The sequence below is a fragment of the Lynx rufus genome, unplaced genomic scaffold (assembly GCF_022079265.1).
Source record: "Lynx rufus isolate CCGP_SWC_20201006 ecotype Redwood Valley unplaced genomic scaffold, mLynRuf1.p SCAF_1, whole genome shotgun sequence".
In the NCBI taxonomy this organism is placed as follows: Eukaryota; Metazoa; Chordata; class Mammalia; order Carnivora; family Felidae; genus Lynx; species Lynx rufus.
In genome coordinates this window covers 142,325,960-142,353,660 of record NW_025814823.1, presented here as the reverse complement: position 1 = coordinate 142,353,660, position 27,701 = coordinate 142,325,960, and the positions used below count along the sequence as shown (strand labels likewise).

General features: G+C 37.3%; 1 protein-coding gene across 1 annotated transcript in view; it reads left to right on the top strand.

Annotated features, from left to right (window-relative positions):
• AP3B1 (adaptor related protein complex 3 subunit beta 1) overlaps positions 1-27,701 on the top strand; it is a 264,833-nt gene that overhangs the window by 13,794 nt on the left and 223,338 nt on the right. Inside the window, exon 2 of the mRNA XM_047088352.1 lies at positions 25,287-25,362. Within this exon, the coding sequence (XP_046944308.1) occupies positions 25,287-25,362 (76 nt within the window). The remainder of the gene's footprint in view (positions 1-25,286; positions 25,363-27,701) is intronic.

The following is a 27,701-nucleotide window of genomic DNA, read 5'->3' as shown; positions in this document are numbered from 1 at the left end:
GCAATTGAAGCCCCTCTAGAAGACCAAAAAGAGAGAATGAAGTTTGGGGAAACCCTCAAAGTTGATTACACAGACAGAGCTTTTGCATTGTGGTTAAGGTATGGGAAAAGAGTGAAAGCCACCTCTGTAGGAGGAATATGGCAGATAAATTGTCCATTATGGTTTGTTGAGGCGGTATGGCATAATGCTTAAGGGCATCTACCCTGCAGTTTCTCTCTTGGTATGAAAACTGTCATAGTGTTAATAAGTGGTATTTGGGCAGTTTAGTTTACCATTCTGTGCCCTCGGTTTCCTTATCTGTAAGATGGAGATGAGGATAATCGTACCTACACTCTCTAAATTATTGTGAGGACTAAAAGATTTAACACATGTAAACAGTCAGCAGCGTCTGACACATAACAAGCACATAATTACTGTTACTCTTTTAACACCATTAAGGTCATCCGAACTTCTTAAAGTTTTGTTTTTGATACAGTGTACTTTTTCAACTTAAAATTTTAGAATCATTATTAGTTTTCATATTAACCACTGCTTTATATTTTAAATTTCAAATTATTGTTAAACTTCACACTATTGTTTTTTGAATTCTAATCCACAAGCATTTAAAACTACTAAATTACATAAAATATCTTTAATTTGTGCCACATAAAAGCAAGTGAAGTTAATAAACACTAGGTGAATTCTGTGTGGATATCAAGGATTTGGGAATAATGACTATAGATTGTTATAAGGGAGTAAAAATGTATTTGTTTTAAACTTTTTTTTTAACCTCCAGTCTTGTGGATATTCTATCACTTTTAAATCGTCTATTCTTACAGAAGGAGCTGATTTCTCATTTTTCCTGATAGAAAAGGAACTTATGTATGTTTTGCTATAACAGAAATCAAAGAAAGTGTTCAGGAAGGATGTAAGTGGTCAGCAGTGTGAGCTGCTGTGGTGATTAGTCCAGTAAAACGAAGTCAGAGAAAATACTTCTTGGATTTAGTGATAAGGCACTTGTTGGTGACCTTGGTGGTGGTACTGACAACAGTGTTAGGGGACATCAGGTTGCAGTGGATTGACAAAAGGGTGAGAAGTGAGGAAAGGAATACACTTCCCTGAAGATCTTTGGCTTTCACGGGAGGAGAGAGGATGGAATCGCAGGGACACGTGGAATCTAAGGAGCTTTTATTTTGAGGGTTGGAAGAGTTGAGAATGTTTAAATGCTGACTGGAAGGCGGCAATAGAGAATGGTGTTCGGAAACAAGAGAGAGAGAACTATACAACAGAGAAAAGGAAGAAAGGTTGGATTTGCAGTCTGGGTAAGTGTATAGCGTTTTGTTAACAGAGGGGAAAAATGGTTGGATCATCTGATGAGAGTGGGAGAGGAAGTGGTAGGGGTAAAAGTTCAAGAAGTCTGAAGTAGCTGCTGTAGACAATAGGTTAAGGCCTGTTGTCCTGACAGAAAACCGGGAAGGCTTGCTGGATGATATTGAGGGCTTGCCTAGTGGAGGTTAGATACCATTCATTTATATTGTCAACACTCTGATCTTATTCTCCAGCAGCTGTCAACAGTCCTTGCATAAATGTGAAGAAAATGGTCAATTCATGTAGTGGGATCGAGTTTTGCTTGGTGGGTGCTATGAATGACAGTTCAGCAAGGAAATTTAGGATATCGGTTAAAAAAAAGATGTGGAAGTAATTAAAGATGGTATCTAAATTGGAGTGGGAAAGAAGCAAAGGGTAGTAGGGGGCTGATAGGAAGACAAAAACGGAAGGTCAGGGAACCAGAGTGTCTAAGGAGTTAAAGGTATAGGTGTTGTGCGAATACCTGAGTGAGAGTCCTAGAAGGATAGGATAATCATCAGAGAGCTGTATTAATTCACTATTTCAGAGATTGAATACTTTCAGGTATTCACAAGGTTTGGGTGTGATTTATGGTTTGACTGTGTCAGTTAATGGCTGAAAGTTGTCTGGAGCTGAGATCAGTAAAGAAGATTAGGCTAAGGAATTTAGAAATTCCTAAAAGAAGGACACTGGATGGGCTTCCAAGTGGATGTTAAAATCACTCTGAATAATATCCAGTGGCTAAAATGTCTTAATTGTGTAGAGGATTGGCAAATGTTAACAGCAAGGATAAAAGGAGTAGGTAAACTCAGTGGTTGAAGATTTTTTTCCTATGGATGTATTGAGTTTAGTAACAGAAAGAATTTATTATTTTTTATCATCAGTGCATATCATTGTTTCCTTTATACAATGACTGCTAGAAAACTTAGAACACAATTTGTGATGTATAACTAGCAGGTATATGGAGCTTTGTGCCATGCATTTTGACTTGAGCCTTACTCTTTTATTTTAATTTCTTTATTTTTCCTTTCCCCATAGACAATTTTTTTAACTTGTTTTATTTTTTTATTTTTTTTAAATTTACATCCAAATTAGTTAGCATATAGTACAACAATGATTTCAGGAGTAGATTCCGTAGTGCCTCTTACCCATTTAGCCCATCCCCCCTCCCACAACCCCTCCTGTAGCCCTCAGTTTGTTCTCCATATTTATGAGTCTCTTCTGTTTTGTCCCCCTCCCTGTTTTTATATTCTTTTTGTTTCCCTTCCCTTATGTTCATCTGTTTTGTCTCTTAAAGTCCCCATATGAGTGAAGTCATGTGATTTTTGTCTTTCTGTCACTGACGAATTTCACTAGCATAATACCCTCCAGTTGCATCCACGTAGTTACAAATGGCAAGATTTCATTCTTTTTGATTGCTGAGTAATACTCCGTTGTATATATATACCACATCTTCTTTATCCATTCATCCATCGATGGACATTTGGGCTCTTTCCATACTTTGGCTATTGTTGATAGTGCTGCTATAAACATGGGGGTGCATGTGTCCCTTCGAAACAGCACACCGGAATGCCTTGGATAAATGCCTAGTAGTGCAACTGCTGGGTCGTAGGGTAGTTCTATTTTTAGTTTTTTGAGGAACCTCCATAGTGTTTTCCAGAGTGGCTGCACCAGCTTGCATTCCTATCCCCATATAAAATTTTAAAGTGTTCCTCCATATTATGAATAATTGACTATCCCCCTTAAATTCAAGTTGGGGACCAGGGCAATACATAAGTAAATACACCTGGGTAATTGTGGGAGAGTTAACAGTTACTTTTGTCATTCATGCTTCTACTCCATACCACCATCACCATAATTGCCAAACATTTATTGAGTGGCTTCACTGTTTAGCCTCTGTTCTTGAGTTAGGAGACACAAACCAGCATTATAATAGTAATAATAACAGTAGTAACACCTTATATTTTTATATTACTTTTATTTTCTATGGCTTTCTGGCATCCACCCCATATACCTCAAGACTTCATAAGTCTCCCAGTCTTCGTAGTAACATACTAGTCCCGTCTTCTGTCCTGCCTGCTAAACCTTGGTGACAGTCAAGTCTAAATTCTTTCTGTTCAAAACCACCCATTGTCTCTAGACTTTGAACCTCGTTTTTTCCTTCCTTACACCCCACGCTGCAGAGATCTCCAGGTCCTCCTTAACCCAGGCCTCTTTTGGCTTGATTATTGCCACTAAATGCATATAAGACTCTTGTGTTCCATGGGTATGGATGGCCTTTTCACCCCATCTAATTTTGTATCCTCTTACTTTCTTATCCATATACTCGTACTTTCACTTGTTTTGGATCCCATCTTCAATTTTTACAGGACTCCATGCCTACATACTTGTACTATTGCTTCATTTTTTTTAAAGTTTATTTATTTTGAGAGAGAGAGAGTGTGCACAAGTGGGGGAGGGGCAGAGAGAGAGAGAAAGAGAGAGAGGAAAGAGAACTCCCAGCGCAGAGCCTGATGGGGAGCTCAAACTCATAAACTGTGAGATCATGACCTGAGCTCAAGTTGGATGCCCAACTGACTGAGCCATCCAGGTGCCCCTATTTCTCCGTTTTTCTAAGTTCCCTTATGGTCCAATATGTGTAATTGTCTATATAGGGTATCTTTGTTTTCAAAATAGAGAAATAGTTCCCATGTTATCTGAGTTCATGGGTGCTATTCCCTCATACTTCCTTGGTTTTGGAACTTTGGGACTTGTACCTTTGTTCTTTGAAAACAGTTTTCTGTTGGTCATGTATCCAGGTATCAGTTTGCAAAACATTTTTTATTCCCCGCCCCCCCCCCACCAAGGACACAGTTTTATTAGTGACTTACATTAAGATGCAATGTTTGCTAAATCATAAAATCTACTTTAAAAATGTATTGACTCGTTTATACTCCTTTCCTTCCCCTTATGTATTGACATGTTTCAAATAGTGATATTGAAACAAATTCAAAACAGGATCATTACAACATGTGGCAAATAACTTATTTGCATAACAGTGTTCTCATTTAAACTGATGCTTTAATATGTTAAATTTTATAGATGAAAATACTACATTCACACATTTCATAAAACCAGAGCTAAGAGGGCCTTAGAAAATTTCTAGTTGAGGTTTCAGAATGCTAACACTAAGAAAAAAAGTTAGTACTTGCTAGTGTCAAATGGAATAAGGGGTGCTACAGGATATTAAAGGGGACAATGATCAGTGAAGGCTGGAGCTGCTGGAGAGCGCTTTGATTTGGGCATATACACAAGGAAGGGACAATGAAGAGTGTTCTTGTTTTGTTTTTTTTTTTTAAATATTTTATTTTTAACTTAATTTCCACACCCAATGTCGGGCTCTAATTCACAACCCTGAGTTTAAAGATGAAGAGGATGAAGAGTATTCTTAGGAGGATATATGCCAAGAACAAAGGTAAAATATTGTGCCTTTTTTTTCTGGCAACAGTGAGTGAACCAGTGTGGATAAAGAGCCGAGTTCCTGGAAAGGAGCAGTGGAAAATGAGATTTGAGAAGTAGTTGCTAAAGTATGAAGAAAATTGGAATTTCACTTCCTTTTTAAGAATAGGAGTTGATGATTACAAGTGATTACTGCAGTGGTGTTTTGGGAAGATTAATCTGGAATTGTGTGGAGAATAGATTGGAGAAAAGAAACTGGAGACAGAGGGACCAAAATGGAGATGGTTAGAAATGTCTAAGAGTAACTTGATAATAGTTTGGAATTTGTTGATGTAAGTGGGTTTGAAGGGGAAGTAAATTGTGAGCACACTGCGAAAGGGGGCATGTATAGGTCTTACTCACAGGGTTTGGTTGAGGGGAGGAAGGAATCACGAGGTTCAGGTTTTAACTAGAAGAATTTGGGAACTGTTGACTGAAATGGGGAAGGCTTGAGAGGACATTTGGGGAGGTGAAAGGACATTTTCACTGGTGATGTTGAATTAAACTGTTGATAGGTGTTTGAGAATGTTTTGATGGCATGAGAGCAATACATTTATTTTGTCTATGACTAAATGCACTTTTCATGAGATTGAATCAAATTCTGTCAAAAATCTGCTCTTGAGATATGTTTGTGGTTATTGGAAAGGTTAATGTAACATTGGCCCCAAAATATTTGGGAATGAGAAAAAAAGGAAAACATAGTCCCTAAAGAACGTTAGCACCAAATAGTGTGAACAATTAGATTACTAAAGGAATATAAATGGCTACACTAGTAATCAAAGGAATGCAAGTACCCTTCCTACATTCATTTATAAAATAATAGTGACAACAGAGTAATTTTTGTTATATTTTTATTTGGCATGCTGAAAATGATTTTTTGTTGAAATTTTACCTAATTCTAGAAATCCAGAAGTATGGGACACTTCTGAATATATGAACTCAGAACCTTTGGGAGCAGTAATAAGAATTTTTACAAACACTTTATGTACTTTAATAAAATCAAAATAGATGACTCTTATTTAATAGTACATGTTGTAGAAATGCTATGGATAATTAAAAGTAAATAAATTTAAAAACACATAGTTCTTATAGTTTCTGGTTATCTAATGATATCAACAATTAGAAAATAACAGATTGGTTTTCTCAAGGTGATTAGATACTTGAACAGTTCTTTAAAGAGAAAATGTGGTTACTCACTTGGAAGTCAGAGATAGTTTTTGTTTATACACACACACACACACACACACACACACGCACAGTGTCATATATATTGGTAACTTGTACATTTCTTAACAAATGATTTTGGATGATAATGACCACAAATGATTTTTTCTTACTTTCTTTAGCATTCTTAGTATTTTAAAATTTCATTAATGTAGTAAAAAATTATAAAAATATTCAATGTAATTTGGTCAGTAGTATGTTTTATATTTCAAAAATTTTTAACGTAACATGTGGAAATAAGTTAATTTTTTGAAAATGACAGTTATAGATGACAATCTCTTCAAAAGATGGCAAAATTTAATCATGTTAATTTCGGTGATTTGCACTTTTAGATTCTATTCCTGTCAAATAGGAATTTGTAGGACCTTTTTTTGTTGTTTTTTTTTTAATGTTTACTTTTAAGAGAGAGAAACAGGGCACAAGCAGGGGAGGGGCAGAGAGGGAGAGAGAGAGAGAGAGAGAGCTGGAGGCACAGAATCTGAAGCAGGCTCTAGGTTCTGAGCTGTCAACATAGAGCTGGATGCACGGCTCGAACTCACAGACAGCGAGATCATGACCTGAGTGCAAGTCAGATGCTTAACCGACTGAGCCACTCAGGTGCCCCCTTTTTTTCTGTTTCAAGGCTTACATGGCCTTCATCAGGAAACATGATTTTTAAAAAAAATTGTAAAAAATATATAACATTAAATTTACATCTTAACCACTTAAAATTTTTTTTTTAATGTTTATTCATTTTTTTTTTTCCAACGTTTATTTATTTTTGGGACAGAGAGAGACAGAGCATGAACGGGGGAGGGGCAGAGAGAGAGGGAGACACAGAATCGGAAACAGGCTCCAGGCTCTGAGCCATCAGCCCAGAGCCCGACGCGGGGCTCGAACTCACGGACCGCGAGATGGTGACCTGGCTGAAGTCGGACGCTTAACCGACTGCGCCACCCAGGCGCCCCTGTTTATTCATTTTTGAGAGAGAAAGAAAGCGAGCGCGTGAGCGAGGGAGGGGCAGAGAGAGAGAGGGAGACAGAATCTGAAGCAGCTCCAGGCTCTTAGCTGTCAGCACAGAGTCTGATACAGTGCTCAAACCCACAGACTGTGAGATCATGACCTGAGCTGAAGTTGGCCCGTTAACCAACTGAGCCACCCAGGCGTCCTGTCATCTGAACCACTTTTTTTTTTTTTTAACATTTCTTTTATTATTTTTGAGAGGCAGAGAGAGACAGAGCAGAGAGGCAGGGGCAGAGAGAGAGGGAGACACAGAATCCGAAACAGGCTCCAGGCTCTGAGCTGTCAGCACAGAGCCCAACGCGGGGCTCGAACCCACGAACCGTGAGATCACAACCTGAGCTGAAGTCAGACATTCAACTGACTGACTAGTTGAACCACTTTTAAGTGTACAGTTTAGTAGTGTTAAGTGTATTCACACTATCATATAATAGATCTCTGCAACTTTTACATCTTGTAACTCTGCCATGTGACTTTTAAAAACTGAATTTTTTACTGAGATTTTTAAGTGCTTCAGGGACAAAGCTTATCTAAGGTAGAGATTGCATATTGGTTTCCTCAATTCCCTACACAGAAGGCTGATCCAAGCTCATCAGATGGAAAACTTGCCTTCTGTGGCCTTGGAAAATTGTGTGTGTGGGGTTTTTTTTTTTTTTTGTTTAAGAATTTAAAAATTAATCTAGCTTTGAGTTGGCATATCTTATTAACACAGTTGTAGAACACTTATATTTATTCTACTATAGTTTATGAATTTCTTGGAGGAAAATCTAATACTAATACCCAAACTTGATGCACATACAGACTCTTTGGCATATCTGTGTTTGTGCCCATCTGTTACTGTGGCACCATGCCCGTTATTGTGGTGGCATGCCAGTAGCAGTGAGGCATGAGAGCCAACAAAGATGAATTGTTTGGATGGAATACGCTATTCTGTAATACTAATTAATTTTGAGCTGATGAATCTACATGAAATAAAGTTAACCAAATACAGTCAAAGTAATGTCAGTGAAAATAAAATTTATTTTGACTTTAACAGAAGTGTATCACAGATGTTTTAGACTTCTAGTGAGAATAGTTAGAATGAGTGTTTATTATGGTTCCATGGTCAGTTTTCTTTTCATAAAAATTGTGAATTTTAAGAGAAAAAATATACAATTTTCTTGTGGTAGATTGTAGATCAGAGAGGAAGTACTATGGTATTGTAGGTTATGGATTTTATATGTATAGGATATTACTTTATAATTCTTGAATTAAAACAAGTTGACAGCAGTGTGGTGGTAAAAGGGAAGAATGTTGAATTTCAAAACAAGACTCAAGATTAATTGCTTGCTTTGCCATTTCCTGGTTCTGTGGTAGTACAGTTAAAAGTTGTGTGAGTTTACGGGGCGCCTGGGTGGCTCAGTTGGTTAAGCAAACGACTTTGGCTCAGGTCATGATCTCACGGTCCGTGAGTTCAAGCCCCGCGTCGGGCTCTGTGCTGACAGCTCAGAGCCTGGAGCCTGTTTCGGATTCTGTGTCTCCCTCTCTCTGACCCTCCCCTGTTCATGCTCTGTCTCTCCCTGTCTCAAAAATAAATAAAACGTTAAAAAAAAAAATTTAAAAAAAAAGTGTGAGTTTAGAATTTCTTATGTGTGTATAATTTTCTGCTTGTATGTTGTCCTTACATTTTTGAGCTTCAGTTTATTTATCAAATGGGAATAATAAAGCCACACATCACAGAGAGTTTGTGATACTAAAATAAGATGGTGTTATAGGTTCTAGAAAACAATACCATTATCAGGTAGCTAAAATGAACTAATTATGTTATAAATGCAAGGCATGTTAATGGCAAGGTAGTCAGTAATGTAGAAAATACATAGCTGTCATTCCTATACCCCCAGAGATAACCACAATGAAAAAGTTCTTAGGTATCCTTCCAGAAAATTTTTTTAAGCCAAATGATAATATATATACTGTTCTCTAATGTATCTTGCTTTTCCTTTAATACATCTTGGAGGCCTTTCCATATTAGCATCTGAGACTATTTCAGAGTTTTTAACCACTGTGTAGTATTTCCTAGTATTCCTTTTTATTTAATTAATTATTTTGAAGAGCATTTGATTGATTTCACTTTTTATTGAGTATACGCAATACTGTAACAGAATTTTTTGTATAGGTATGAGGATTTATCTATTTGTAGCAAAAATACCTAGAAATAGAGTTGTAGGTCAAAGGTTACCACATTTTAAATTATGATAGATATTGCTGAATTACCTTCCAGATGGGTTGCACCAGTTTTATCCCTCCACCAACAGTAAAGTCTGTTTCCCTTGCACTTTTGCCAATACTGGGTACCATCCAATTTCATAATATTTGCCAATCTTATAGGGGCAAAATGTTATTACACGGAGTCTTCATAATTGTGAGTGCAGTGAGTCTTTTTCCTCATATTTATTGGTTTATTCTTTCAGTAAATACTTTTAAATGTCTTTTATCCATTTCCCTGTTGGATCAACTCTTACTGATTAGTTAAGGGTTCTTCATATTTTAAGAAAATTACTCATTTTTTGGACATAGTTTATGGCATGTTTTTAAGTGTAAAAGTTTTAAAACCTTCTGTGTTTATTTTTTCTTTTCTCGCTTCTGAGACTCCCCCAATCTTCCCCCCACCCCAATCTTTTATAGAAAGTGGCATTTTTGGTTTACAGTGAAACAGAACTTTTCCCAGTGCCAACCGATTTTTTGTCTCAGCACATAAAAACTCAATTAGCTCAATGCTCTGTGAGATTTTCTTATTTTTATTTTTAAAAAATGTTTATTTATTTTGAGAGGGACAGAGATACCACTGGTGGAAGAGAGAGAGAGAGAGAGAGAGAGAGAGAGAGTCTTAATCTGGCTCTTTGATGCCAGTGCAGAGCCTGATTGCGGGGCTCAAACTCACAAAACCCGAGATCATGGCCTGAGCCCAAACCAAGAGTCAGACGCTTAACTAACTGAGCCATTCAGGTTCCCTTGAGATTTTAAAACTTTAAGGATGAGTCCTCACATTTTATTTTTTATTTTTTTATTATTATTCTTATTTTTTTAAATATGAAATTTATTGTCACATTGATTTCCATACAACACCCAGTGCTCATCCCAACAGGTGCCCTCCTCAGTACCCATCACCCACCCACCTCTCCCTCCCACCCCCATCAACCCTCATTTTGTTCTGTTTTTAAGAGTCTCTTATGTTTTGGCTCCCTCCCTCTCTAACCTCTTTTTTTTTCTTTCCCTCCCCCATGGTATTCTGTTAAGTTTCTCAGGATCCACGTAAGAGTGAAAACATATGGTATCTGTCTTCCTCTGTATGACTTATTTCACTTAGCATAACACTCTCCAGTTCCATCCACATTGCTACCAAGGGCCAGATTTCATTCTTCCTCATTGCCAAGTAGTATTCCATTGTATATATAAACCACAATTTCTTTATCCATTCGTCAGTTGATGGACATTTAGGCTCTTTCCATAATTTGGTTATTGTTGAAAGTGCTGCTATAAACATTGGGGTACAAGTGCCCCTATGCTTCAGCACTCCTGTATCCCTTGGGTAAATTCCTAGCAGTGCTATTGCTGGGTCAAAGGGTAGATCTGTTTTTAATTTTGGGGGGAACCTCCATACTGTTTTCCAGAGCGGCTGTCCCAGTTTGCATTCCCACCAACAGTGCAAGAGGGTTCCCGTTTCTCCATATCCTCTCCAGCATCTATAGTCTCCTGATTTGTTCATTTTAGCCACTCTGACTGGCGTGAGGTGATACCTGAATGTGGTTTTGATTTGTATTTCCCTGATGAAGAGTGACATTGAGCATCTTTTCATGTGCCTGTTGGCCATTTAGATATCTACTTTAGAGAAGTGTCTATTCATGTTTTCTGCCCATTTCTTCACTGGATTATTTGTTTTTCAGGTGTGGAGTTTTGGTGAGTCCATAGATTTTGGATACCAGCCCTTTGTCTGTTATGTCATTTGCAAATATCTTTTCCCATTCCGTTGGTTGCCTTTTACTGTTTTTTATTGTTTCCTTTGCAGTGCAGAAGCTTTTTATCTTCATAAGGTCCCAGTAGCTCATTTTTGCTTTTAATTCCCTTGCCTTTGGGGATGTGTGAAGTAAGAAATTGCTACGGCTGAGGTCAGAGAGGTCTTTTCCTGCTTTCTCCTCTAGGGTTTTGATGGTTTCCTGTCTCACATTCAGGTCCTTTATCCATTTTGAGTTTATTTTTGTGAATGGAGTGAGAAAGTGGTCTAGTTTCATCCTTCTGCATGAAGACATTCCTAATATCCTGAGGAAAAGGAGAACTTGCTTTCTGCTGCCTGCTAAGAAAACAAGTACCTGAGGACATTGATAAAAAGTTTGGCAAACATGGTGGTAAATGTATGGTGTCATGGTTTTTAAAACTTACATGCATGGGATGTTTAAAAAATTTTTTTAAGGTTTATTTATTTTTGAGAGAGACAGAGCAGGAGCTGGGGAGGGGCAGAGAGAGAGGGAGACACAGAATGCAAAGCAGGCTCCAGGCTGTCAGCTGTCAGCACAGAGCCTGACGCAGGGCTCGAACCCACAAACTGCAAGATCATGACCTGAGCCGAAGTCAGATGCTTAGCCCACTGAGATACCCAGGTGCCCCTGTGCATGGGATGTTTACTTGGAAGATGTAATCGTAGTTTTTAACCTTTATTAGGGTCATGGACTGTTTTGAGATTCCAGTGAAAGTTTGGAGTTTTTTCTGTTTCCCTCTAAGAAACATGTTTAGTTTACGGCCTATATTCATTTATCCTTTGAACTAACATGTATTGTATACCTTTTGTGGGTCTGTGGGAAGTTTAGTGCTTGAGAAAAAACCATAGCCTTCATTTATAGATCCTTTATAGACCTTATATTGAGTCCTCATATGTCAAGTTCATTCCTGCCATATTATCTTTGCAGAATTCCTCTGGTTAGCTCCTTCTCATCATTTGAGACCTCAGCTTAAATCATCACTTACCCATGGAAGTCTTTTGTGAGCACCCAGTCTTACTTTATTACGGTACCCTATTTTAATTTTTTCACTACTACTCTGGTCTTTCTTTGTTTTCCTTCCTTCTTCCCTCATTCCTTCTTTCCTTCTTCTGTTATTTCTGTCATGCCCCTTACTCCCACCCACCCTGCATTCTCACTTAAAATGTAAGTCGCAAGAGGTCAGGGTTCCCAGTATTTTGAACTATTCCTGGCACATGTGGATATTGAATAAATGATCTTGTGAGGCCCAGTGATGGGTGCTTCACAATGATCTCTTGAAGCTTCATACAACCTATTAGAAATAGATACTAACTTTAAGTTTTTTGTTGATTTTTCTCTGTTGTAGTTTACTTTCTATTATGTTGAATTCTTCTCGTATCCTTTATTTTCTTACTTGTTCTTTGAGTTTAGTTTGCTATACTTTTTCTTATCGAGAAAGAAACTTACTTTTTTAAATTTATTTTTAGTTATTTAATTAATTGAGAGAGAGAGCGAGTAAGCACAGGTTCAGGGGAAGAGAGAGAGAGAGAGAGAGAGAGAGAGAGAGAGAGAGAGAGAGAATTCCCAGCAGACTCCATGCCCAGCACAGAGCCTGACAGGGCTGGTCTCACTAACGGTGAGATCATGACATGAGCTGAAATCAAGAGTCAGATGCTTAACACACTGAGCCACCCAGGCACTCTGGAAACTTAGATTTTGATTTGTAATCTTTCTTCTTTTAAGTTGCGTTCAGAAATGTAAGTTTACTTCTATACTACTTTAGCTGCATCTCATGAATTGTTAAATGTTGCAGTATCATTACTCACTTGAATTTTTTTCTAATTTACCTAATGATTTCATTTTCTTTGGCCTGTAGGTCAAAGTGTGTTTCTTATTTTTTCCAAACATCTGGACCTTTTCTAGTTATTCTTCTGTTATTGAATTCTTGTTACTCTGTACCCCATACTCTACATGATTGTAGACTTTTAAAAATTTGTTGATATCCAGCATATAGTCTATTTTAGTAAATATTCTATATGTGCTTGAAAGGAATGCTTATTCTGCAGTTATTCTCTATAGTGTTCTGTTCCTGTCAGGCTAAGTTGGTTGTGGTGTTTAGGTTTTTGACATCTTTAGTAAAGTTTTTGTCTGTCCTGTCACTTACTGAGAAGTGTGTTAAAATTGCCAGTCATGAGTGTAGATATGTATTTTTCTTCTATTAGTTCTGTCAGCTTTTGTTTATAGATGGAAACTATAAATTTAGAATACATATAAATTGGGTATAAATTTAGATTTGTCTTCCTTTTGAAATGATGCCCTTTTATGTTCTGGTAGCAGATCCTCAGCTTTTATTTGTTTGAAAACCACTTTATTTCACCTTCAGTTTTGAAAGATATTTTCGGTGGGTATAGAATTGTATTTTGGCCTTTTTTTTTTCCCTTTCACCCCTTTAAAGATGTTATTCCATTGTGTTCTGCCCTCTATAATGTCTGTTGAAAAGCTGGCTATTGGTATTATTATTGGTCCTTTTAAGGCAGGGGTTATAATGCCATATATAACATGTATATATACATATATATGCATATACATATAAACAGGCACACTATTTCTGCCTGTTAATAAAAAATAAAGTTTTGTGAGAACCTAGCCATACCCATTTATGTATGTATTGTCTATAACTGCTTTTACTGTATAATGGTAGAATGGTAGAGATGGTGTGGCCTGTAATGCTTAAAATATTTATTGTCTGGGGGTTCCTGGCTGAATCATTTGGTAGAGTATGCAACTCTTGATCTTGGGGTTGTGAGTTTGAGCCCCACGTGTGGTGTAGAATTTACTTAAAAAGAAAAAGGGGCACCTGGTGACTTAGTCCATTAAAGGTCTGACTCTCTATTTAGGCTCAGGTCATAATCTTACTGTGAGCCTGTTGGGCTCACTCTGGGTGTGGAGCCTGCTTAAGATTCTTTTTCTCTCCCTTTGCCCCCAACCCCCATGCTGCTGTCTTTCAACTGTAACCTCTCTAAATACATATATACATACATACATACATACGTACATACATAAAACAAGCTCTTAAAAAAACAAATTAAGAAAAAGTTTATCATTTGGTCCTTTACTGAAAGGATACGCTGTCCTTTTCCTAAAGGATACGCTGTCCTTTTCCTTAAGGAAATGTCTTTTTTCTCTGCATACTTTTAAGATTTTTCTCAATGTCTTTGATTTTCATCAGCTTGACCATGCTGTGTTTAGTGTAGTTTTATGTTATTTTTCTGTTTCATCAGGTTTTTAAATATGTGGGTTTATGTCTTTCATCAGTTTGCAAAAATTCTTAGCCATTGTCACTTGAAATATTGCTTTTGTTCCTTTCTCTCTCTTTCTCTTTTTGGTGACTCTTCTTTTTTTTTTTTTAGTGTTTATTTCTGAGACAGAGAGAGACAGAGCATGAGTGGGGGAGGGACAGAGAGAAAGGGAGACACAGAGTCAGAAGCAGGCTCCAGGCTCTGAGCTGTCAGCACAGAGCCCGACACGGGGCTTGAACTCACAAACCGTGAGATCATGACCTGAGCCGAAGTCAGTCGCTCAGCTGACTGAACCACCCAGGCGCCCCATCTTTTTGGTGACTCTTAAGAGGTATGTTGGATATTTTGACTATGTCCCACATGTCTCTGATGGTCTGTTCTATGGTTTTTATTCTTTTAGTTCTTAGTGCTTTAAATGTATATTTTTCTCTTGAGCTGCCTTCAAGTTCAATAATCCAGTCTTCTGTATTAATAGTCTGCTGTTAAACCAGCCTAGTGAGTTCTTAATTTCATATATTGTATTTTTCAATTCTGAATGTCCATCTGATTATCTTTTATAGATTCTATTGACATTCTCTATCATTCCATCTATTTTGTCCATTTTTTTCCTGTATTTTCCTGACTGTGTTAATTGTAGTTATTTTGTCTATCTGATAACTATAGTATTGGAATTACCCACGGATCTGTTTTGTATTCTATTTTCTTTAAAAAATTTTTTTTTTTTTTCAACGTTTATTTATTTTTGGGACAGAGAGAGACAGAGCATGAATGGAGGAGGGGCAGAGAGAGAGGGAGACACAGAATTGGAAACAGGCTCCAGGCTCTGAGCCATCAGCCCAGAGCCCGACGCGGGGCTCGAACTCACGCACCGCGAGATCGTGACCTGGCTGAAGTCGGACGCTTAACCGACTGCGCCACCCAGGCGCCCCTAAAAATTTTTTTTTGTCATTTGTTCCTGTTTTTAGCATGTCTCATAAATTTTGAGTCATATACTTGATATTTAGAATAAAAACACGGATAAAGTTCTAGATGATATTTTCATCCAAAGAGGGTGACAGGCAGATAGAGTACTATCACTTTGATCTTGTGTAAGATCAGTTTTAAGCTTTTTAAGGTCTTGTCTATTTCACTTTTTTGTAGCGGCTGCTTGTAGGCAACAGACTTGATCAATGGAGCAAGGTAAAAGGTCCTGTAGTGACCACTGAGCTGCATGTAAGCTCATTAAGTGACCCACCTTGAAATAGCATAAATAACCAATAGACCCTAAATAACCAGTGGATTACTTACAACCAGGCACAGTTACCAAAATAGGGAAAATTCGATTCTTTCCCATACCTCCTCACTCTGGCCTATAATTTGACCTCTCACCAGCACTTTGTGGCAGACAGTCTCTTCTGTGCTGTCTGTCCTGCTTGCTGCTCTCTGGCAATGTATTCATTAAACTTCTATCTCCTTTGTTCTGCCTTGGGTGAATTCTTTCTCTACCCACACCTCCAGCCTCCACTCGGTTGGGATGCCCCACAATTTTCTTATACTACTAAGGTATATCCTTAACTCTTCTCTTGTGGCCCTTCTGTGATCTTAATTGAAATGCTGGGATGTTTACCAAGGTCTTTGTACTTGGGAGAGGCTTGAATTCAGCTTCTCTTCATAGCACCTTGTAGTTGCTGAATCCATACGCAGGTATTTAACCTCCGAACTCCTGTTTTTTGCTGGATTTCCTGGAATCTTGCCCTGTGAAAATATAGCTAAGTACCTTAAGAGATTTTTGTACCTTTTCACTGGTTCTCTCCTCTGGGATTCTGCTCTTCAAGTTCCAGTCCCTTTATTAGGTACGAACTTCAACATTTGTCTCCTCAGTCTGTTAAAACTGTCATTTCTTATTGGATTCTAGTCTCCCAAATAGCAGTTTGGGAAATATACTCAGGGAAAAAACTGGTGTGAATAAGAGCTCACTTTGTGTACTTCTCTTCTCTCTGGGATTTTGGCCCCTTTAAGTCCTGCCCGTGTTAGTTGATCTCCGGTGCTTTCAGAAAGTTAGTTATTTCTTCCAGCCTTTATAGTTATTTTCTTGTGGCAGATTTAGTTTCTTACAGAACCATGGGCAGATCTGGAAGTCCCAGCAGTATATTGTAAACGTAACAGCCAGGATGATTCTGTTACATATATTAGACCATGACTTTATTCAAAGTGCTTCAGTGGTTCCTCTTTTTCATTTAAACACCAAAGCCTTTAGTGTTATGTACCCTTTAATTGTCTCTTTTACCTACAGGGCTTGTCCTCCTTGCTGCCTCCCCCCCCCCCCCCCCAATATCTGCATGGCTAATTCCTTTACTTGGAAATCTTTGTTGAGATGTCTCTTTATTTAGCCTACTCTGACCACCCAATTTAAAATTCCCTCCTCCTTTCCCTCTTCTCTTTTGCTCTGTTTTTTCCCTCATTATCACCTCATGACTTAAAATTTACTCCCTTATTATGTTTGTTGTCTCTTTTGGTTATTACAATGAAAACTATACAAGGGCAAGGATTTTGGTCTTTTTGTCCATTGGTGTGTCACAACTGCAAATGGGAAGCAGATGAGAATAGAGTACAGAATCTAACGGCAAAGGGGAGTTAAGATGGAGGCATAGTGGGTTAATTGTATTAAATGTAGAGGAATAATCTAAAAGTATTCATGGAATTTTGCATGGATTTTTAAATTAGCAAGTTATTTGTTACCTTTGTGAGAGAAGTTTTAATGGAGGAATAAGAGAAAAAAAGATTACCAAGGATTGAAGAAGTGGAGGTAGCAATTGTAGACTATTCCTTTTTTAATTTTGTGAACAATATAGGAGGAGGAGTTCATATTTACTTGGATAATTTATACTTAAAGTTTTTAGGGGTTAATAGATGGATGATTAGGTAGTGGAGTTTTCTGTTTTCACTTATGTTTGTATTTATTAAGTGAATACTTTGTGCCAAAAACTGTACAGTGATCTGAGCGTCATCCAAGGGAAATATAAGCCCTAACTGGACTGAAAGTTCCAAAGCTTTCATATTTTGCACATAAATGTATTATGAAGGCCAATCCCTTTAGCTGCTTAGCACTAGAACAAAGTACATTCTGATTATTGTTTGCATCCGTTTTTTTTTTTTCTACATACCTATTTATGTGTACAATGTAACACTTAAAAGTAGAAGCGTTTTTCATTTAAGTGGTTCTTAAAGCATGCAGAGGAGCCTGTGTAAAATTTTTTTGGCAGGGCTTGAAAAAGGCCCACCTTCCTCTCAAAATGTTAATTTGTCCTTTTGAGGACATACCTCCAACTGGAAATGGCTATTCTATATCATGTTTTCCAGTCCAACATTCCTGGATTCAATGTGTTGTTTCAGGTGTTGCTTTTTATGGTACATGAATTTTGGTGAGCGTTTTGAGGAAAAAGAAGGTAATTGTATACTGCAGTGCTTGCAAACTGATGAAAGATGAAGGGCCTTTTTTTTCAGTCCATGGATGGATCTTCTGTGAAATACAATAGAAAGTAAATTAGTAGAAAAATGGAATGAAAAAAAGCATGTAAAATGCAATCCCCCTTCTTTTATATTCAAAAGATAGGACTTTATACTGTTAAATTACTCTGTCAGATTTCTAACTTTGCTTGCTCTCAGTTTCTGTACGTATCTCCTCCTGCGGTAGTAACAAAAGTTTGTGGATTGGTGATGGTTGTTGGACTGGATTTTCTTGGATCACACTTTCAGTAGCACAGATACACTGTATGATGCTACACAGATGTATTTTTTCCCCTCTCTGTTGTTTTTAAAAGGAGTGAAAGGTTTAAATGAGTTGTGGCTCATAGACTTTTAATTTTATTTATGTATTTTTAAAGTTTATTTATTTTTTTAGTGATCTCTGCACCCAACATGGGGCTCAGACTCATGACCCTGAGATCAAGAGTTGTATGCTCTTCTGGCTGAGCCAGCTGGGTGCCTCTGGATTAAAGAATTTTTTTTTTTTTCTTTTTGTAAAAGAGGTAATGTATACTATGTAAAAGCTCTTTTACCTCCTAAGTTCTTATATGTAACTGGGTAAAATTTTGGTTTTTGATTATGGTTGATGTTTTTTACTGGTGCTGAGAGTGACCTTCTGATAATAATAAGATTTTCTTTAATTCCAGTCACATATTTTCTTTGAAACTATAAAAAACGTATTTTGAACATGAAAGGAAAAGTTATACCACTTACCACCACAAGATGTCACTTATGTAAAAATAAAGTTGGTATCCTGGTTCTCTAAGCTGGAAAGCTACAGGTCAATAATCAGTGAAGAACTAGATAAATAAAAAAAAAATTTTTTTTTGAAACTAGCATTGATTTTTCAGCAGTCAGTGAAAATACTGCCAATGCAGCGTTATTTGAATCAACTCTTTTAATGCATAGAGAAAAGAATTTCTTAATGTCTAAGATTGATGCTGTAAGTGATACATGTTAATAGGCCTCATTTGAATCCACATAAGGAAGGAGGTAGACCTAAAGTGGTTCAGTACAAATGTACATATTTGAGGGTAAATGAGGTATTATGGTATTAACTCCCAAATCTACTGTTTTGGTGACAAGCAAAGAGGAATTTGAGAAGAAATCTGTAATTTATATCAGGATTTTCAACAGTTTTCATGACGTCTTTGTGAAGTTGAATATTACATCAGGTGGAAACAATGCTTGTGGCTTTGTTTCTGGTGGCTTTTCTCTGAACCTCAAACTATTAGCTATCTGCCCATGTTAACACAAAAGATACTTATATTTGTTGTTGAAGACTATGTGTAAACATGAACAGCGAAATCTTTGGCTTTAATGTTGAGATCTTGTTTTCTTTTTCTTGATTTGAAAGAGTGGGTCATTACCTAAAAATGGTTGGAAAGGGGACTTTGGCTTCTCAAGCTTAAAAGAAACAAACCAAGTTTCCAGGAGGCCATGAATAAAATTACTCAGAGGGTTTGAGAGTTTGTGTTGTCCTAAAAATTGGCATTTTGTTATTCTTCATTGCTCACTTCTCTAACACTGGTGGAAAATGGTGGAAAACTCTTGGGGAAAGGATAAGGGGGTCAGACACTGGAGAATGAATTTTCTTTTTTCATTTGGCACATGTTTGTGTGATCACATTTTCATTCTATTTATTCCCTATCTAATTACTTCAGTTTGTTTGCTTTCTTACCCCTAATAAGGTTTTTAAGCTTTTTTGGGGGGCGGGGAGGGGTTTAGATTTTTCATTTATAAAAGTATATACATGGTCGTTGAATAAAATAGAAAACTAACAAAAAGTAGAAGGAAAAAACCCCTCATGCGGGGTTCCATTATTTTTTCTCCCTTTTCAGTTACCTTTGCTGTGTGGAAGAGTGAGAAGTTTTAAGAAGGGATTAGGGGTGTCTGAGTGGCTCAGTCAGTTAAGTGTTGAGCTTTGACTCAGGTCATCATGATCTCACGGTTGGTTCCTGAATTCAAGCCCCACATCAAGCTGTCTGCTGTCAGTGCAGAAACTGCTTGTGACTTTCTGTCTTCCTCGCTCTCTGCCCCTCCCCCGCGCTCTGGAAAGTAAACAAAAAAAAAAAAAAAAGAAGGGATTCTAAATGTATTCTGGTGAATATATATAGTATTTTAATATTTGGTAGTTGAATATCATCAGATATAGTTTTTATATATTGCCTTTTCTACTAGCATATTTCTAGGTGTATGTGTAATTAATAGAGAAAAGTCTGTTTTTTAATTATTTAATTATTTTTGTATCCCACTAATGATCACCCATTGTATTTAATTTCATGAGCTGCTTGGAAAGGAACAATAATTTTTTTTCATAATAAATTTCATTGCTTCTACTCTTTTTGGAAAGAATATATATATAGTAAAAAATATATATATTATAATGCAGTGACAGAATGTCACAGACTGTGGCTTAAAAGAAATTTATTTTCTCCCACTTTCTGGAGGCTAGAAGTCTAAGATCAAAGTGTTGGCAACTTTGATTTGTTTTGAGGCCTCTCTCTCTGGCTTGCAGATGGCCGCCTTCTTGCTGTGTTCTCACCTCGTCCTCCCTTGGTCTTTGTGTGTCTGTGTCCTAATCTGCTTTTACAAAGACATCAGCCTTGTTGGATTAAGTCCCACCCATATTGGCCTCATTTTCTCTTTAAAAGCTCTGTTTCCAAATACCCACATTCTTTGGGGTTAGGACTTTATAGGATTTTGGAAGGGACACAACTTAGCCTATAATAGCACCTGATTAATCATTCTTGTTAAGTGCTTACTGCCTACGTTAGGCTTAAATTTGTAAAATATGCAAAACCTAAAGTAATTTTGTGTCGGGCTTTCTATTTGTAGTTAAGGAAGCTCTTCTGATCTACTCTTAGGCCTCAAGATGAGATGAAAGGGCTTCTGATACTTTCTTTTTGGTATTTGAACTATTTCATGAAGGTGCCATGTAGAGTAAATTTGCTTTCTTTTTTTCTGCAGACTTTATTGTAAAAAGTATGAACGATTGCTAACCATAAACTAATAACTATTGCAGGTAGTTAAAATATGTAATAGTACAGTCTTAGTTTCCTGTCAGTTTCTTAGAGTCAGTTGAGAGGATTTTCCTTTGATGTGCTAAAATAATATTCAGTGATTTTTCTCAAAATAGATGTATGCCTTGTAGGTTTCTTTGGAGAACTCAGCATTTTATTTTCACGTGTGAATAAAACATTATGAAAAATTTTAATATCAACTTTATGGAGATATAATTTGCATACAGTAAGTTAACATAAAGATTGTAATCAAAAAAGTTTTGTAATGTTTATTATTTTGAGAAAGAGAGAGAGAAAGAGAGAGCAAGTGAGGGAGGGACAGAGAGAGAGGGAGATAGAGAATCCGAAGCAAGGTCCAGGCTCTGAGCTGTCAGCACGGAGCCTGATGTGGGGCTCGAACTTGCAGACCTTGAGAACATGCCCTGAGTGAGGTGAAGTCGGACGCTTAACCCACTGAGCCACCCAGGTGCCCCTAAAGTTTGTAATTAGATGTTTTGATAGATGTATGCACCTGTTCAGTCACCACCACAGTTAAGAAGATACAGAACATTTCTGTCATCTTACGGAATAAAATTTTCTGATGTTCCTCTGCTGTCCAGTTCTCACTCTGCCCCATGACCCCAGGATACCACTGCTCTGCTTTCAGTCTCTACAGATTAGTTTGCATTTTCTATAATTTTAAATGACTTAAATCATGCTGTTTTGTGTCTGACTTCTTTCACTCAGAGTAATGATTTTGAGAATTCATCCACCTTGTTGCATGTATCAGTAATTAATTTGTTTTCATTGCTGGGTAGTATTCCAATGGCTGGCCATTAAGTCACATTTAACTGATGAACATTTATATTTTTTCCAGTTTTTTACTATTATGAATAAGGCTGCTGTGAATATTCATGTAAGTCATTATGTGGAAATATGTTTTTATCTTTCTGGGGAGTGGAATGAGTAGGTCATACGATTCTTAAATTTTTAAGAATTGCCTAACTTTTCCAAAGTGGGTTTTTTTTTTTTTTACATCCCCACCAGCAATACATGAGAGTTCTAATTGCTCCAGAGCCTTGATAACATTTGTTATTGTCAGTCTCTTAATTTCAGCTGTTCTAATGGATGTGTAGTGATATCTCATTTAATATGCATTTACCTGATAATTAATGATCTTAAGTATTTTTTCATGGGCTTACTGGCATTCCTGTTCTTTTGTGAAATGTCTGTTCACATAATTTCACCCATTCATTTGTTTTTAAAAATATTTTGTTTTTAAATTCTCTCTTCACCCAATGTGGGGTTCAAACTTAAAACCCCAAGAGTGAGAGCTCCACCAGCTGAGCCAGCCAGATGCCCCTTGACCACCCATTCTTTTTTTTACCTTTTCATTTTTGATTGGCTTAACTTCTATAAAGTTCCCAGTTTTTCTCAATGGTAAACTATATAGTATAATATCACAGCCAGGATGTTGACACTGATACAATCCACCATTCGTGTCCAGATTCCCCAATTTTACTTGTATTTATTTGTGTGTGTGTGTGTGTGTGTGTGTGTGTGTGTGAAAGAGAGAAAGAGAGAGAGATCTATTCTGTTTTGTGACTTGTGTAGTTGTCATAATAGTAAAGGTACATAATGGCTCCGTCACTGCAGGAATCTCTTTTGTTGCCCTTTTATATCCTTCCTTCCCTTTCTTGTTCTTAACCCACAGCAGCCACTAATCTTTCTCCACTTCTCTGATTTTGTTATTTTTTTTAATATGAAATTTATTGTCAAATTGGTTTCCATACAACACCCAGTGCTCATACCAACAGGTGCCCTCCTCATTGCCCATCACCCACTTTCCCCTCCCTCCTATCCCCCATCAACCCTCAGTTTGTTCTCAGTTTTTAAGAGTCTCTTACAGTTTGCCTCCCTCCCTAACTTTTTCCCCCCTTCTCCTCCCCCATGGTCCTCTGTTAAGTTTCTCAGGATCCACATAAGAGTGAAAACATATGGCATCTGTCTTTCTCTGTATGACTTATTTCACGTAGCATAACTATCCCTTGGGTAAATTCCTAGCAGTGCTACTGCTGGGTCATAGGGTAGGTCTATTTTTAATTTTCTGAGGAACCTCCACACTGCTTTCCAGAGCGGCTGCACCAGTTTGCACTCCCACCAACAGTGCAAAAGGGTTCCCGTTTCTCCACATCCTCTCCAGCATCTATAGTCTCCTGATTTGTTCACTTTGGCCACTCTGACTGGCGTGAGGTGATATCTGAGTGTGGTTTTGATTTGCTTTTCCCTGATGAGGAGCGACGTTGAGCACTTTTCATGTGCCTGTTGGCCATCTTCAAGAGTGTTATATAAATGGAGTCATACAGTATGTAACCTTTTAGAATTAACTTTTCTCACTGAGCATATTTCTGTGGAGATTAATCAGAGTTGTCATGTGTATCAGTAGTTTATTGTTACTGCTGAGTGGTATTCCATGCTATGGATGTACCACAGTTTGTTGAAATATTCATCCATTGATGGACATCTGTGTTGTTTCCATTTTGGCTGATAGGAATAAAAGCTGCTGTGAATACTTCTGTGCAGGTTAAAGAATTTTTTTAACATTTATTAATTTATGAGAGTGTGAGTGGGGGAGGGGCGGAGTAAGAGAGAGAGAGAGAGAGAGGGAGAGACACAGGATCTGAAGCAGGTTCCAGGCTCTGAGCTGTCAGCACAGAGCTGGAAGCAGGGCTTGAACTCAGAGACCGCAAGATCATGACCTGAGCTGAAGTTTAATGCTTAACCAGTTGAGCTACCCAGGTACCCCTTGTGTGCATGTTTTGTGTATTAATTTCCATTTCCCAGGGATAAATACCCAAGAGTGAAATTACTTGGTTGTATGAGAATTCCAGGGTTCTATAAAACTGCCAAACTGCCTAGTGGCTGTAACCTTTTAAATCCCTCCCTCCCCCCACCCCAGCAGTATATAAGTGGTCCATTTCCTCTATGACATCCCTATCATTAGGTGTTGTTACTATTCTTTTTATTTCAGATGAGAGCCATTTTGATATATGTGTAGTGATATTTTGCTGTGCTTTTAATTTGCATTTCTCTAATAGCTAATGAAGTTGATTATCTTTAAACGTACTTTTTGGCATTTCTGTGTCTCCTTCAGTGAATTGTTTGTTGACGTCTGTATTAGTTTGCTACAACTGCCATAACAAAATACCACAGACTGAGTGGCTTGATTGACAGAAATTTAATTCTTACTGTTCTAGAGGCTAGAAGTCTACCGTCAGACTGTAGGCATGTTTGGTTTCTCCTCAGGGCTCTCTCCTTGGCCTACAGATGTCTGCCTTCTCTCTGTGTCCTCACGTTGTCCTGTCCTGCAATCCAGAAGTCTGACAGACTGCCTTCATTTTGTTCCTTTTCTCCCTTTTAATCCAAGCTGGCAGTGTCTCTGATACATAATCCCATTTCTGTTCCTGGCTTTTTTTATGACATCTGATTATATTCATGAGTGGTACCTGGGATCTCTTTTTTTTTTTTTTTTAATTTTTTTTAATTTTTTTTTTTTTCAACGTTTATTTATTTTTGGGACAGAGAGAGACAGAGCATGAACGGGGTAGGGGCAGAGAGAGAGGGAGACACAGAATCGGAAACAGGCTCCAGGCTCTGAGCCATCAGCCCAGAGCCTGACGCGGGGCTCAAACTCACGGACCGCGAGATCGTGACCTGGCTGAAGTCGGACGCTTAACCGACTGCGCCACCCAGGCGCCCCTGGGATCTCTTAATCAAGTAATTTTCCAGCCACACTTTTGAAAAAATGTCTGAAGACGCATTCTTAATACTCTCCAATATGGATAGGCTGAAAAATTTCCAAATCTTCAAATTCTAGTTCTTTTTGCTTAACAGTTCCTTTAGTTTATCTTTCTCATTTTACTGTAAACATCAAGGAAAAATCATGCTGTGCCTTTAATACTTTACTTAGAGATCTCCTTAGCTAAATATCCAAGTTCATCACTTTCAACTTCCACTTTTCATATGACATTGGAAGAAAATTGAGACAAGGATTACCTTTCATCCAGTTCCCAATAACTGCTCATTTCCATCTGAGATCTCATCATAATCACTTTTAACATCATACTCCTACTAACGTATTTTATTTTGAGAGAGTGAGAGTGAGAGAGACAGAGAGAGAGAGAGAGGAGAGAGAGGGAGAGCAGGTGTGTGGGAGGGGCAGAGGAAGAAGGAGAGAGAATTTCAAGCAGGTTCCATGCTCAGTACAGAGCCTGATGCAGGGGCTTGATGTCACGAACTGTGAAATCTTGACCTGAGCCCAAATCAAGAGTCAGACACTTAACCAAGTGAGCCACCCAGGCATCCTGCTCATTATTGTTTCTAATTCTTAAGAAATGATATATTTTAATAGCTTTATAATGTACAAGATTGAAATAGGGATTTTTTTCTTTTCTTTTGTATAGGAATGAAGATCTAAAGCAAATGTTGGAGAGCAACAAAGATTCTGCTAAATTGGATGCTATGAAACGGATTGTTGGGGTAGGTAAAGTAGATCATTTTAATATTGGAAAATGGACATGTAGTGATTATTTTAAGTATGTATTAAATAATATATTAAAACATTCCATTTCCCTTTAATATTTGCTTAGTATAGCCCGTGTAAAATGTTTTGGAAGAAGTTTGGAGTGTCACAGTTCAGAAACTTGAGTTTTAATTCCTTTTTTCTGAGTTCTTATTTCCCTGTCTCTAATATCATGATATTTCTCGTGTGGTAGGAAAAGCTAATCATTTTGAAGACAAAAATAAGATTATGTACAACAATATTTTGACTTCCCACAAAGAGGGATACTAATTAACTAAAGGATTTTTTTTGTCATTTAAAGGCTTGAAAATTGTAAGCATTTTTTTTTTCTGGTTGTCAAATTCCATTACTATCAATAGCAAAATTATTTTTGAAATTTGATTAGGATAATATGGAATTTATATTTTAACCTTCTTTCATCCCTCTTTCCTTGTCTTTCAGTAACATTGTATTTATATTTTGTAGTTTTTATTCTAGAAATCTTGTACATTCCTTATTCCTTGTTAGATTAATTTGTGTATTTTTAAATCTTGGTGGCCATTATGAATGGTCCCCTTCATTATATTCTTAATATTAATTGTTACTGGTATATAGGAAAATAAGTGACTTTTCTTTGTTACGCATCTGGTCTTTTCAGTTAACTCTCTTCTTAGCTCTAACTGTTCTTCAGTTTCTAAGTTTGGATTTTCCGGGTAGAAAATTACATTGTTTGGAAGTTATGAGAGATTTATATTTTGTTTTCAAATATTTTAAACTAATTTTTATATGAAAAAAAAAAGCCTACTGGGATCTGTATTGGAATTGGATTAACTCTGTAGATCAGTTTTGGGAGAATTAACTTTTTTTTTTTTTTTAATTTTTACTTATTTTTGGGAGAGGGAGATAGTGCACAAATGGGAGAGGGGCAGTGAGAGAGGGAGACGCAGAATCTGAAGCAGGCTCCAGGCCTTCATCTGTCAGCACAGAGTCCAATGAGGGTCTCGAACCCATGAACTGCAAGATTATGACCTGAGTCAAAGTCAGACGCTTAACCGACTGAGCCACCCAGGTGCCCCGAAAGAATTAACATTTTTACAGTATTTGCCATATGACCATGATCATGATTCTGTTTCTTCACTTGTTCAGGTCATCTTTAATTTCTTTCAACAACGTATTATAGTTTTTAGTGTTACATTTTATTTATTTATTTATTTTTTCTTACTTATTTATTTATTTATTTTAATTTACATCCAAATTAGTATATAGTGCAACAGTGATTTCAGGAGTAGATTCCTTAGTGCCCCTTACCCATGTAGCCCATCTCGCCTCCCACAACCCCTCCAGTAACCCGTAGTTTGTTCTCCATATTTATGAGTCTCTTCTGTTTTGTCCCCCTCCCCTGTTTTTATATTATTTTTGTTTCCCTTCCTTTATGTTCATCTGTTTGTCTCTTAAAGTCTTCATATGAGTGAAGTCATATGATTTTTGTCTTTCTCTGACTAATTTCACTTAGCATAATACCCTGAAGTTCCATTCACATAGTTGCAAATGGCAAGATTTCATTCTTTTTTTTTTTTTTTAATGTTTATTTATTTTTGAAACAGAGAGAGACAGATGGGGGAGGGTCAGGGAGAGAGGGGGACACAGAATCTGAAGCAGGGTCCAGGCTCTGAGCTGTCAGCACAGAGCCTGATGCGGGGCTCGAGCTCACAGACTGTGAGATCATGACCTGAGCCGAAGTCGGACGTTTAACCGACTGAGCCACCCAGGCACCCCTACATCTTCTTTATCCATTCATCCATCAATGGACATTTGGGCTCTTTCCATACTTTGGCTATTGTAGATAGTGCTGCTATAAACATGGGGGTGCATGTGTCCCTTCGAAACAGCACACTGGAATGCCTTGGATAAATGCCTAGTAGTGCAATTGCTGGGTCATAGGGTAGTTCTATTTTTAGTTTTTTGAGGAACCTCCATAGTGTTTTCCAGAGTGGCTGCACCAGCTTGCATTCCCATAGTGTTACATTTTAAGTTCTATTATTTTGTTAATACTTTTTCTAAATATCTTGTGTTTTTGATGCTGTTGAATGATATATTTCAATTTTCAATCAACAATTATTTTTTACTAACTTCCCCTTTTGTTAAGTAACTAATAGTTATTTTACTTTGAGTTTTTCCCACTGAGCTATTATAGCAATCATTTGCTCACCTTTACTTTTGTCCAGTTTTTAATATTTCTAGGTAGCACCACATTTCTATGTGGAACCTTACTCAAACATTTGAAATATTTTCTGTTCATGTAAGTATGTATCATTTC